The sequence below is a fragment of the Anolis carolinensis genome, unplaced genomic scaffold, assembly GCF_035594765.1.
Source record: "Anolis carolinensis isolate JA03-04 unplaced genomic scaffold, rAnoCar3.1.pri scaffold_7, whole genome shotgun sequence".
Classification (NCBI taxonomy): Eukaryota; Metazoa; Chordata; class Lepidosauria; order Squamata; family Dactyloidae; genus Anolis; species Anolis carolinensis.
In genome coordinates, this window is record NW_026943818.1 from 27,465,490 (window position 1) to 27,480,408 (window position 14,919).

Below are 14,919 nucleotides of genomic sequence, written 5' to 3' on the forward strand. Positions count from 1 at the left end.
CTCAATATAGGCTCAGTCCATGGGGCCTACAGTCAAGCGCCAAACGCTCGTAGGCCTGGTAGGTAGCCATTTGGTGGGCTGATTTTCGTCGCTTGGCTGCAGGCCCTGGCTTGCCTAGGTGCTCGATGCTCCTAGGTCCTGCTTGCCGGGCCTAAGAGCATCGAGCACTCAATATAGGCTCGGTCCATGGGGCCTACAGTCAAGCGCCAAATACTCGTAGGCCTGGTAGGTAGCCATTTGGTGGGCTGATTTTCGTCACTTGGCTGCAGGCCCTGGCTTGCCTAGGTGCTCGATGCTCCTAGGTCCTGCTTGCCGGGCCTAAGAGCATCGAGCACTCAATATAGGCTCGGTCCATGGGGCCTACAGTCAAGCGCCAAACGCTCGTAGGCCTGGTAGGTAGCCATTTGGTGGGCTGATTTTCATCGCTTGGCTGCAGGCCCTGGCTTGCCTAGGTGATCGATGCTCCTAGGTCCTGCTTGCCGGGCCTAAGAGCATCAAGCACTCAATATAGGCTCGGTTCATGGGGCCTACAGTCAAGCGCCAAACGCTCGTAGGCCTGGTAGGTAGCCATTTGGTGGGCTGATTTTCGTCGCTTGGCTGCAGGCCCTGGCTTGCCTAGGTGCTCGATGCTCCTAGGCCCTGCTTGCCGGGCCTAAGAGCATCGAGCACTCAATATAGGCTCGGTTCGTGGGGCCTACAGTCAAGCGCCAAACGCTCGTAGGCCTGGTAGGTAGCCATTTGGTGGGCTGATTTTCGTTGCTTGGCTGCAGGCCCTGGCTTGCCTAGGTGTTCGATGCTCCTAGGCCCTGCTTGCCAGGCCTAGGAGCATTGACCGCTCAATATCTCATAGCTCGGTTCGCGGGGCCTACAGTCAAGCGCCAAACGCTCGTAGGCCTGGTAGGTAGCCATTTGGTGGGCTGATTTTTGTCGTTTGGCTGTAGGCCCTGGCTCGCAGGACCTTTAGCCCAGCGCCGAGCGCTCAATGCTCGTAAGCCCTGCCTGCCGGGCCTAAGAGCATCGAGCACTCAATATCTCATAGGCTCGGCACGCAGGGCCTACAGTCAAGTGCCGAACGCTCGTAGGCCCGGTACGTAGCCATTTGGTGGGCTGATTTTCGTCGTTTGGCTGTAAGCCTTGGCTCGCAGGACCTTTAGCCAAGCGCCGGGCGCTCGATGCTCGTAGGCCCTACCTGCCGGGCCTAAGAGCATTGAGCACTGAATATCTCACAGGCTCGGTTCGCGGGGACTACAGTCAAGTGCCGAACGCTCGTAGGCCTGGTAGGTAGCCATTTGGTGGGCTGATTTTTGTCGTTTGGCTGTAGGCCCTGGCTCACATGACCTTTAGCTAAGCGCCGGGCGCTCAATGCTCGTAGGCCCTGCCTGCTGGGCCTAAGAGCATCGAGCACTCAATATCTCATAGGCTCGGCTCGCGGGGCCTACAGTCAAGCGCCGAACGCTCAATTGTAGGCCCTGCAAGCCAGGCCTATGAGCCATCAAGCTCTCGACGGTTTGTAGGCCTGGTAGGTAGCTGTTTGGTGGGCTGATTTGCAGGGCCTTCAGCCAAGCGCCGGGCACTCGATGCTCGTCCTGCCGGGGCTCAGACTCAGCTCACAGGGCCTACAGTCATGCGCCGAATATTCAGTTGTAGGCCCTGCAAGCCAGGCCTAGAAACCATAGAGCTCTTGACAGCTCGTAGGTCTGTCTCATAGGGCCTACAGTCGAGCACCAAATGCTCGTTGCTCATAGACCCCACTCACAGGGACTACAGTCGAGCACCGAATGCTCGATTCCCATAGGCTCGGCTTGCAGGGCCTAGAGTCGAGCACCAAACCCTCAATTCTCATAGGCTTGGCTCACAGGGCCTACAGTTGAGCACCAAACGTTTGAGTCTCATAGGCTTGGCTCACAGGACCTACAGTCGAGCACTGAATGCTCGATTCCCATAGGCTTGGCTTGCAGGGCCTAGAGTCGAGCACCAAACCCTCAATTCTCATAGGCTTGGCTCACAGGGCCTACAGTTGAGCACCAAACGTTTGAGTCTCATAGGCTTGGCTCACAGGACCTACAGTTGAGCACCGAATGCTCGATTCTCATAGGCCTGGTTTGCAGGGACTACAGTCGAGCACCAGATGCTCGAGTCTCATAGGCCCGGCTCGCAGGGACTACAGTCAGGCACTGAACGCCCAATTCTCATAGCCCGGCTCGCAGCGACTACATTCAAGCACTGAACACGCGATTCTCATAGGCCCAGCTCGCAAGGACTACAGTCGAGCACCGAATGCTCGGGTCTCATAGGCCCGGCTTGTAGGGACTACAGTCGGGCACTGAATGCCCAATTCTCATAGGCCCGGTTCGCAGGGACTACAGTTGCGCACCGAACACTCGATTCTCATAGGCCCGGCTCGCAGGGACTACAGTCGAGCACCGTACGCTCAATTCTCATAGGCCCGGCTCGCAGGGACTAGAGTTGAGCACCGAACATTCAATTCTCATAGGCCTGGCTCACAGGGCCTACAGTCGAGCACCGAAGGGCCTACAGTCAAGCGCCGAACATTCAGTTGTAGGCCCTGCAAGCCAGGCCTAGAAACCATAGAGCTCTCGACAGCTCGTAGGCCTGGCTCGTAGGGCCTACAGTCGAGCACCAAACGCTCGATGCTCATAGGCCTCGCTCGCAGGACCTATAATCGAGCACCATATGCTCGATTCTCATAGGCCTGGCTTGCAGGGCCTAGAGGCAAGCACCAAACGCTTGATTCTCTTAGGCTTGGCTCAGGGCCTACAGTTGAGCACCAAACATTTGAGTCTCATAGTCTCAGCTCACAGGACCTACAGTCAAGCACCACATGCTCGATTCTCATAGGCCCGGTTCGCAGGGCCAACAGTCGAGCATCGAGCACTCGGCGCTCACCTGTAGGCCCTGTGAGCTGGGGCTAGGAGACATCGAGTGCTCAATACTCATAGGCCCTGGTTGCCGTGCCTACGGTTGAGCGCTCCACACTAGGCCCGGCAGCCAGGACCTACAAGCCATCAAACTCTCAATGTTTGTTGGCCCGGCTCGCAAAGCTTGATGCTTATACAGATAGATGGATGGATGTGGATCTGTTACGTTGGGCAGAGGAAAGCCGAAGTAGCGCTTCTGCGGGGTCCACCCGCGGGGGAGGGAGACGCCGTCTTCGTATTCCTGCGGGAGCCATCGGGCATACGGCCGGTTCTGGGCCCCCAGGGTCGGGATCCTCCTGTCAATCAAAAAGAAATCAGTCTCTATTGCCACCTCGAGGCCGTTTTGGGCATTGATGAGAAGCCTTTGGACAATTTAATCCCTGAAACAACCATTAGGTGGCAGCATAGTGTTCCGCCACCGGGATGTATTACAGCGGCCTTAGTACAAATATTGTTGTGGTTGTTATTATGATCAGACCTGTTGTTGCATTCGCCTGTGATGGTCCGGTAGGGGCTGGTGAAGTTGCACTGGGTTGTACTGGTCTCTTGGTGGCAGCACCCAGTTGCCTTGTAGATGGTTTGCATCTGGGCCGGGGTGAGCACATCTGCAGGGAAATCAAACAGGAGCCCAAGATGAGGAAATGGTAGCCCAAAGTGGGAAATGGTAGCCCAAATTGAGAAATGGTAGTCCAAATTGAGACACTGTAGTCCGAATTGGGAAATGGTAGCCCAAAGTGGGAAATGGTAGCCCAAATTGAGAAATGGTAGCCCAAAGTGGGAAATGGTAGCCCAAATTGAGAAATGGTAGCCCAAAGTGGGAAATGGTAGCACAAATTGAGAAATTATAGTCCAAATTGAGACACTGTAGTCCGAATTGGGAAATGGTAGCCCAAAGTGGGAAATGGTAGCCCAAATTGAGAAATGGTAGCCCAAAGTGGGAAATGGTAGTCCAAATTGAGAAATGGTAGTCCAAATTGAGAAATGGTAGTCCAAATTGAGAAATGGTAGTCCAAATTGAGAAATTGTAGCCCAAAGTGGGAAATGGTAGCCCAAATTGAGAAATGATAGCCCAAATTGAGACACTGTAGTCCGAATTGGGAAATGGTAGCCCAAAGTGGGAAATGGTAGCCCAAATTGAGAAACGGTAGCCCAAAGTGGGAAATGGTAGTCCAAATTGAGACACTGTAGTCCGAATTGGGAAATGGTAGCCCAAAGTGGGAAATGGTAGCCCAAATTGAGAAATGATAGTCCAAATTGAGACACTGTAGTCCGAATTGGGAAATGGTAGCCCAAAGTGGGAAATGGTAGCCCAAATTGAGAAATGGTAGCCCAAAGTGGGAAATGGTAGCCCAAAGTGGGAAATGGTGGCCCAAATTGAGAAATGGTAGCCCAAAGTGGGAAATGGTAGCCCAAATTGAGAAATGGTAGTCCAAAGTGGGAAATGGTAGCCCAAATTGAGAAATGGTAGCCCAAAGTGGGAAATGGTAGCCCAAATTGAGAAATGGTAGTCCAAATTGAGACACTGTAGTCCAAATTGGGAAAATGGTAGCCCAAATTGAGAAACGGTAGTCCGAATTGGGAAATGGTAGCCCAAATTGAGAAACGGTAGTCCGAATTGGGAAATGATAGCCCAAATTGAGGAATGGTAGTCCAAATTGGGAAATGATAGCCCAAATTGAGAAATGGTAGTCTGAACTGGGAAAATGGTAGCCCAAATTGGGAAATGGTAGCCCAGATTGAGAAATGGTAAAATCTGAATTGGGAAATGGTAGTCCAAATTGAGAAATGGTAGTCCGAATTGGGAAATTGTAGTCTGAATTGGAAAATGGTAGTCCAATTTGGGAAGTGGTAGCCCAGTTTGAGAAATGGTAGCCCCGAGTGAGAAATGGTAGCCCAAATTGAGAAATGGTAGTCCGAATTGGGAAATGATAGCCCAAATTGAGAAATGGTAGTCCAAAGTGGGAAATGGTAGCCCAAAGTGGGAAATGGTAGCCCGAAGTGGGAAACAGTAGTCCAAATTGGGAAGTGGTAGCCCAGATTGAGAAATGGTAGCCCAAAGTGAGAAATGGTAGCCCAAATTGAGAAATGGTAGTCCGAATTGGGAAATGGTAGCCCAAATTGAGAAATGGTAGCCCAAAGTGGGAAATGGTAGCCCGAAGTGGGAAATGGTAGCCCAAATTGAGAAATGGTAGCCCAAAGTGGGAAATGGTAGCCCGAAGTGGGAAACAGTAGTCCAAATTGGGAAGTGGTAGCCCAGATTGAGAAATGGTAGCCCAAAGTGAGAAATGGTAGCCCAAATTGAGAAATGGTAGTCCGAATTGGGAAATGATAGCCCAAATTGAGAAATGGTAGCCCAAAGTGGGAAATGGTAGCCCAAAGTGGGAAATGGTAGCCCAAAGTGGGAAATGGTAGCCCAAAGTGGGAAATGGTAGCCCAAAGTGGGAAACAGTAGTCCGAATTGGGAAATGGTAGTCAGAATTGGGAAATGGTAGTCCGAATTGGGAAATGGTAGCCCAGATTGAGAAATGGTAGTCCAAAGTGGGAAATGGTAGCCCAAAGTGGGAAATGGTAGCCCAAAGTGGGAAATGGTAGCCCAAAGTGGGAAATGGTAGCCCAAAGTGGGAAACAGTAGTCCGAATTGGGAAATGGTAGTCAGAATTGGGAAATGGTAGTCCGAATTGGGAAATGGTAGCCCAGATTGAGAAATGGTAGTCCAAAGTGGGAAATGGTAGCCCAAAGTGGGAAATGGTAGCCCAAAGTGGGAAATGGTAGCCCAAAGTGGGAAATGGTAGCCCAAAGTGGGAAACAGTAGTCCGAATTGGGAAATGGTAGTCAGAATTGGGAAATGGTAGTCCGAATTGGGAAATGATAGCCCAAATTGAGAAATGGTAGTCCAAAGTGGGAAATGGTAGCCCAAAGTGGGAAATGGTAGCCCAAAGTGGGAAATGGTAGCCCAAAGTGGGAAATGGTAGTCCAAATTGAGAAACAGTAGCCCAGAGCGGGAAATGGTAGCCCAAAGTGCGAAATGGTAGCCCAAAGTGGGAAACGGTAGTCCGAATTGGGAAATGGTAGTCTGAATTGGAAAATGGTAGTCCGAATTGGGAGGTGGTAGCCCAGATTGAGAAATGGTAGTCAGAACTGAGAAACAGTAGCCCAGAGAGGGAAATGGTAGCCCAAATTGGGACATGGTAGCCCAAAATTCACCCGGACCTGTGATGTTGAAATCCCTGTCCCCGTCCGCCCGCAGCCGCTCTTTCAGGAGGCCGAACGTGGTGTGGAGGTAGTCGGCGGCTCGGACGGCGGCCCGGGTGTTTCCGGCCGGCTGCTTAAAGGCCACCAAGATGTGGGCCGGCTTGGCCGTCTCGCTCTGGAGCTTCTCCTTCAACCTGGAGGGAAGGAAGGAAGGAAGGAAGGAAGGAAGGAAGGAAGGAAGGAAGGAAGGAACGTGGTTCCGTCCGTGTCGGGTTTTTGTCCGAACAACCATGCCCAAGAGCGCGTACAAAGGCCATTTGACCCCACTTGAATTGCCCCAGCTCCATGCAAACTACAACTCCCAAGACTTTGTAGCATGGAGCCAACGACAATCCCTTTTGTACTTAAGACTTCTCTTGCTGTGCTAGAACTCATGGAAACAGGACCATTGGGTGAAAGGCAACTCCATAGCATTGACCCAACTACAACAACAACAACAACAACAATAATAATAATAATAATAATAATTATTATTATTATAACTACAACCCCAGCGTTTCCAAAATAGGTAAAAAAACTACAACTCCCAGGACTCCATAGCATTGACCCAACTACAATAATAATGATAATAATAATAATAATAATAATAATAATAATAATAATAATAACTACAACCCCAGAGTTTCCAAAATAGGTCAAAAACTACAACTCCCAGGACTCCATAGCATTGACCCAATGCTATTATTATTATTATTATTATTATTATTATTATTATTATTATTATTATTACTACTACTACAACCCCAGCGTTTCCAAAATAGGTCAAAAACTACAACTCCCAGGACTCCATAGCATTGACCCAACTACAATAATAATGATAATCCTAATAATAATAATAATAATAATAATAATAATAATAATAATAATAATAATTACTATTATTACTACAACCCCAGAGTTTCCAAAATAGGTCAAAAACTACAACTCCCAGGACTCCATAGCATTGACCCAACTACAATAATAGATAATACTAATACTACTACTAATAATAATAATAACCATAACTACTACTACTACTATTATTATTATTATTATTATTACTACTACTACAACCCCAGAGTTTCCAAAATAGGTCAAAAACTACAACTCCCAGGACTCCATAGCATTGACCCAACTACAATAATAGATAATACTACTACTACTAATAATAATAATAACCATAACTACTACTACTATTATTATTATTACTACTACTACAACCCCAGAGTTTCCAAAATAGGTCAAAAACTACAACTCCCAGGACTTCATAGCATTGACCCAACTACAATAATAGATAATACTAATACTACTACTAATAATAATAATAACCATTATGACTACTACTACTATTATTATTATTATTATTACTACTACTACTACTACAACCCCAGAGTTTCCAAAATAGGTCAAAAACTACAACTCCCAGGACTCCATAGCATTGACCCAACTACAATAATAGATAATACTACTACTAATAATAATAATAACCATAACTACTACTACTATTATTATTATTATTATTACTACTACAACCCCAGAGTTTCCAAAATAGGTCAAAAACTACAACTCCCAGGACTCCATAGCATTGACCCAACTACAATAATAGATAATACTAATACTACTACTAATAATAATAATAACCATAACTACTACTACTACTATTATTATTATTATTATTATTATTACTACTACTACAACCCCAGAGTTTCCAAAATAGGTCAAAAACTACAACTCCCAGGACTCCATAGCATTGTTCCAACTACAACAACAACAACAACAACAACAATAATACTGTAATAATAATAACTATTACTACAACCCCAGAGTTTCCATACTTTGGACCTCTCTTGCTGCACTAGATCTCATCGACATAGCACCATTGGGGGGAAAGGGAAACTACAAATCCCAGGACATCAGACATACCGCTCTTGGGTGCGTTGGTAGGCCCGGTTGACCAGCTGCATGGCTTCTTCCACGCTCTTCAGGAGCTCCTTGGAGAAGGCTGGAAAGACAGGGATCGGAGTTCGAATCCTGGCCCACTTGACATCCTTGCATCCGGACCCTTTGCAAGTCAAGGGAGCCATACCATGGGAAAGGGGGCTTCGGGGCTGCCGGGACTCGGCCCCCAGGAGCCCCAGGAGGGCAAGCAGGGCCAGCTTCAGGCCTAGGAAGAGAACACATATAATATTCTAATATATAAAATAATAATAATAATAATAATAATAATAATAATATAATTTAATAGTAATAATAATAATAATAATAATAATAATAATAATAATAATAATAATATAATGAGAGGCCAACAAAGGATTCCCATATGCCACAGCAACGCATGGCCGGGCACAGCTAATATAATATATAATAATAATAATAATAATAGTATAATATATATAATATAATAATAATAATAATAATAATAATAATAATAATATAATGAGAGGCCAACAAAGGATTCCCATATGCCACAGCAACGCATGGCCGGGCACAGCTAATATAATATATAATAATAATAATAATAATAATAGTATAATATATATATAATATAATAATAATAATAATAATAATAATAATAATAATAATATAATGAGAGGCCAACAAAGGATTCCCATATGCCACAGCAACGCATGGCCGGGCACAGCTAATATAATATATAATAATAATAATAATAATAATAATAATAATAATAATAATAATAATAATAGTATAATATATATAATATAATAATAATAATAATAATAATAATAATAATAATAATAATAATAATATAATGAGAGGCCAACAAAGGATTCCCATATGCCACAGCAACGCATGGCCGGGCACAGCTAGTATAATAATAATAATAATAATAATAATAATAATAATAATAATAATAATATAATGAGAGGCCAACAAAGGATTCCCATATGCCACAGCAACACGTGGTCGGGCACAGTTAATATAATATATAATAATAATAATAATAATAATAATAATATAATGAGAGGCCAACAAAGGATTCCCATATGCCACAGCAACGCATGGCCGGGCACAGTTAATATAATATATAATAATAATAATAATAATAATAATAATAATAATAATAATAATAATATAATGAGAGGCCAACAAAGGATTCCCATATGCCACAGCAACACGTGGCCGGGCACAGCTATAATAATAATAATAATAATAATAATAATAATAATAATAATAATAATATAATGAGAGGCCAACAAAGGATTCCCATAAGCCACAGCAACGCATGGCCGGGCACAGCTAGTATAATATATAATATATAATAATAATAATAATAATAATAATAATATAATGAGAGGCCAACAAAGGATTCCCATAAGCCACAGCAACGCATGGCCGGGCACAGCTAGTATAATATATAATAATAATAATAATAATAATAATAATAATAATAATAATAATATAATGAGAGGCCAACAAAGGATTCCCATAAGACACAGCAACACGTGGCCGGGCACAGCTAGTATAATAATAATAATAATAATAATAATAATAATAATAATAATAATATAATGAGAGGCCAACAAAGGATTCCCATAAGACACAGCAACACATGGCCGGACACAGCTAGTATAATATATAATAATAATAATAATAATAATAATAATAATAAGAAGAAGAAGAAGAAGAAGAAGAAGAAGAATATAATGAGAGGCCAACAAAGGATTCCCATAAGCCACAGCAACGCATGGCCGGGCACAGCTAGTATAATATATAATATATAATAATAATAATAATAATAATAATAATTCAATAAGAGGACAACAAAGGATTCCCATATGCCACAGCAACACGTGGCTGGGCACAGCTAGTATAATATAGAATATATAATATATTATATATAATAAAATAATAATAATAATAATAATAATAATACAATAATCAGAGGCCAACAAAGGATTTCCATACGCCACAGCAACACGTTATAGATAGATAGATTATAATATAATGTAATATAATATAATATAATATATAATAAAATAATAATAATAATAATAATTCAATAAGAGGCCAACAAAGGATTCCCATATGCCACAGCAACACGTGGCCGGGCACAGCTAGTATAATATATAATATATTTTATATATATATACACACACACACACACACACACACACATATATATATATATATATATATATATTATATATATAGATAGATTATAATATAATATAGATATATAATATATAATAAAATAATAATAATAATAATACCATAATAATAGGCCAACAAAGGATTCCCATACGCCACAGCAACACGTGGCCGGGCACAGCTAGTATAATATGTAATATATAGTAGTAATAATAATAATAATAATAATAATAATAATAATAATATAATGAGAGGCCAACAAAGGATTCCCATCCGCCACAGCAACGCATGGCCAGGCACAGCCAGTATAATATATATAATATAATAATAATAATAATAATAATAATAATAATAATAATAATATAATGAGAGGCCAACAAAGGATTCCCATCCGCCACAGCAACGCATGGCCGGGCACAGCTAGTATAATATATATAATATAATAATAATAATAATAATAATAATAATAATAATAATAATAATAATATGAGAGACCAACAAAGGATTCCCATCCGCCACAGCAACGCATGGCCGGGCACAGCTAGTATAATATATATAATATAATAATAATAATAATAATAATAATAATAATAATATGAGAGACCAACAAAGGATTCCCATCCGCCACAGCAACGCATGGCCGGGCACAGCTAGTATAATATATATAATAATAATAATAATAATAATAATAATAATAATAATAATATAATGAGAGGCCAACAAAGGATTCCCATAAGCCACAGCAACGCATGGCCGGGCACAGCTAGTATAATATATATAATATAATAATAATAACAATAATAATAATAATAATATAATGAGAGGCCAACAAAGGATTCCCATACGCCACAGCAACACGTGGTCGGGCACAGCTAGTATAATATATAATAATAATAATAATAATAATAATAATAATAATAATAATAATAATAATAATATAATGAGAGGCCAACAAAGGATTCCCATACACCAACAGACCTCACAACCTCGGAGGATGCCCGAGGCTGTGGCGCAGACGGGAGAGCAAGCCAGTGCAATTAACTGCAAGGAATCACTGACCAGGAGGTCATAAGTTCGAGGCCCGCTCGGAGCTATGTTGTGTTGTCTTTGTCCTGTGTTAAAAAGGCATTGAATGTTTGCCTATATGTGTAATGTGATCTGCCCTGAGTCCCCTTCGGGGTGAGAAGGGCGGAATATAAATGCTGTAAATAAATAAATACCATAGAGGTGGGCGACACATCAGGAGAGAATGCTTCTGGAACATATTGCCCAGACAGCCCGAAAGACTAATAGTGACCCAATGATCGTGACCGCGAAAGCCTTCGGCAATACAACGCTCTTCTTATCACTTAGAGTGATTTGTGGCGGATGGGTCCGCTCCGGCTTTTAGTCTGAACTAAATATTAGTTCCAAATATCTCAGAGGAAGAAAGGAAGGAAAGAAGGAAGGAAGGTGAAAATGGTAGCAAAGAAAAGGAAACCCTGCTCGACTCACCTGTCATTTTCCGACTGCCAGTCTTAGGAAAGACCTAGTGAGCCCCCCTTTTCTACCCGGCAACAACCCCCAAAGGGGCGGAGTCATCTCTTTTTTTTAGCAGGGAGATCATTGGTGGGGGGAAAGGCCACGCCCACCTCACCTCTCCCCAGAGGTCCCTGAACACTTACCTTCATGTGGTCCCAATGGTTGGGTGGAGGCTGCAACCAGAAGCCTTGCGAGATGTCACAACCGTCCGTTGCAGAAGAATCCGTTAGCATTTTCGCAAGGCCCGTTTGGGATGTGGTTTCACTGGTGGAGTTTGGGGGAAACAGTCCTTGACATTTGGGAGTTGTAGACGCTGGGATTTATAGTTTCAACTACAATCAAAGAGCATTCTGAGCTCCACGTGGAGACAGGCGCCAACCCCAAGGGTTGGACACAACTAGGCTTAACATCGAAGGGAAACATTTACCTTCTAATATAATAGTAATAGTAATAATTATAATCTATATATATATATATATAAAAGGGTAATGAAATTTCGGCCTTGGACAAAACAACAAAACTACACATCCCAGAAACACTAAACTTGGCAGCACAACCCCTCATCCATGCCTCTACGTTCATACAACAAAAAGAAAAGAAAAATTAAGTCCTAATATATATGTCATTATAATTATCTGTTATTATCTATATATATATAAAAGGGTAGTGACGTTTCGGCCTGGGACAAAACAACAAAACTACACATCCCAGAAACACAAAACTTGGCAGCACAACCCCTCATCCATGCCTCTAGGTTCATACAACAAAAAGGAAAGAAAAATAAAGTCCTAATATATATGTCATTATAATTATCTGTTATTATCTATATATATATATAAAAGGGTAGTGACGTTTCGGCCTAGGACAAAACAACAAAACTACACATCCCAGAAACACAAAACTTGGCAGCACAACCCCTCATCCATGCCTCTAGGTTCATACAACAAAAAGAAAAGAAAAATAAAGTCCTAATTGGAGGGAGAGTAATAATTGTTTTTATCCAATTGCTGCCAGTTAGAAGGCTAAGTCTCCTTGCAACCCACTCAGCCCAGGGGACAGGCAGAGTTAAGCCTCATTTAGGCCTCTTCCACATATTATCTTATTTTAACTGAATTTTATTGCAGTGTAGACTCAAGGCCCTTGCATACAGCTATATAACCCATTTATAATCTTATATTATCTGCTTTGAACTGGATTATCTTGACTCCACACTGCCATATAATCCACTTCAGTGTGCAGTCGGACACAACTGGACTTAACGTCAGAGGAAAACCTTTACCCTTTACCTTAACTACCACCAGTTCCTCAATACTTTATTTCCCATACCACCATACTTCGCCACAGCAACGCGTGGCCGGGCACAGCTAGTCTATATATATAAAAGGGTAATGAAATTTCGGCCCACTTGGTCTCCTAGCAACCCACTCAGCCCAGGGGACAGGCAGAGTTAGGCCTCACTTTGGCCTCTTCCACACTGCCTATAAAATACAGATTATCTGATTTTAACTGGATTAAATGGCAGTGCAGACTCAAGACCCTTCCACACAGCTATATAACTTATTTATAATGGACTTAATGTAAACCTTTACCCTTTGCCTTAACTACCACCAGTTCCTCAATCCTTTGTTTCCCATACCACCAGACTTTGCCACAGCAACGCGTGGCCGGGCACAGCTAGTATAATTATAATATATTATATAATATATAATATAATTATAATATATAACATAATATAATCTATATATATAAAAAATGTAATGTGCATAATTAGGACAAAACCACAGGGCCAAATCACACCAAATTTGGCCACAAAGCTAATCATTTTCCAAGGAGTGACCATCAAAAAAGAAAGAAAGAAAGAAAGAAAGAAAGAAAGAAAGAAAGAAAGAAAGAAAGAAAGAAAGAAAACACTGACAAACAAGGACAGAAAAATCCTCAAAATAAAAAAAAACTCCTATGTGCATGCTCAAGAAGAAAACAGCCAGGCTTTGAGGTTGCAAGGCTATTCACTGCTATTCCACCTGGCCAACAAAGGATTCTCATATGCCACTGCAACGCGTGGCCGGGCACAGCTAATAATAATAATAATAATAATAATAATAATATAATAATAATAATAATAATAATAATAATAATAATATAATTATAACATATGATATAGTATAATATAATATATTACAATATATTATAATAATAATAATAATAATAATAATAATAATAATAATAATAATAATAATAATAATATAATGAGAGGCCAACAAAGGATTCCCATGCGCCTAGTATAATATATAATAATAATAATAATAATAATAATAATAATAATAATAATAATAATAATAATATTAATATAATAATGGGAGGCCAACAAAGGATTCCGATACACCAGAGCAACGCATGGCCGGGCACAGCTAGTATAATATAATAATAATAATAATAATAATAATAATAATAATAATAATAATAATAATAATAATAATGAGAGGCCAACAAAGGATTCCCATACGCCACAGCAACACGTGGCCAGGCACAGCTAGTATAATATAATAATAATAATAATAATATAATAATAATAATAATAATAATAATAATAATATAATGAGAGGCCAACAAAGGATTCCCATACACCACAGTAACACGTGGCCGGGCACAGCTAGTATAATAATAATAATAATAATAATAATAATAATAATAATAATAATAATAATAATATATATAAAATAATACTATCTATATATATAAAAGAGTGATGGAATCCTGGCGGCCGACAAAACAACAAAACTAAAGGCCCCCCAACCTCGAAAATTGACAGCACAACCCCTCATCCACGCCTCTAGGTTGATACAACAAAAAGAAAAGAAAAATAAAGTTCTAATTAGAGGGAGAGGAATAATTGTTTTTATCCAATTGCTGCCAGTTAGAAGGCTAAGCTCTGCCCACTTGGTCTCCTACCAACCTGCTCAGCCCAGGGGACAGGCAGAGTTAGGCCTCACTTTGGCCTCTTCCACACTGCCTATAAAATACAGATTATCAGATTTTAACTGGATTATATGGCAGTGTAGACTCAAGGCCCTTCCACACAGCTATATAACCCATTTATAATCTTATATTATCTGCTTTG

At 41.4% G+C, this 14,919-nt stretch overlaps 1 protein-coding gene across 2 annotated transcripts in view; it reads right to left on the minus strand.

Annotated features, from left to right (window-relative positions):
* Positions 1–8,364, minus strand: part of LOC100559569 (eosinophil peroxidase) — a 39,076-nt gene extending 30,712 nt beyond the window's left edge. Inside the window, exons 1-4 of one of the 2 annotated variants that reach the window (XM_062959573.1) lie at positions 8,094–8,364; positions 6,150–6,325; positions 3,418–3,544; positions 3,106–3,235 (exon numbers count right to left, since the gene is read on the minus strand). In XM_062959573.1, coding sequence (XP_062815643.1) covers positions 3,106–3,235; positions 3,418–3,544; positions 6,150–6,325; positions 8,094–8,254 — 594 coding nt within the window. In that variant the 5' untranslated portion in view covers positions 8,255–8,364. The remainder of the gene's footprint in view (positions 1–3,105; positions 3,236–3,417; positions 3,545–6,149; positions 6,326–8,093) is intronic. The other variant, XM_062959574.1, reaches the window with a different exon arrangement.
* Between the last annotated feature and the right edge of the window lie 6,555 nt (positions 8,365–14,919).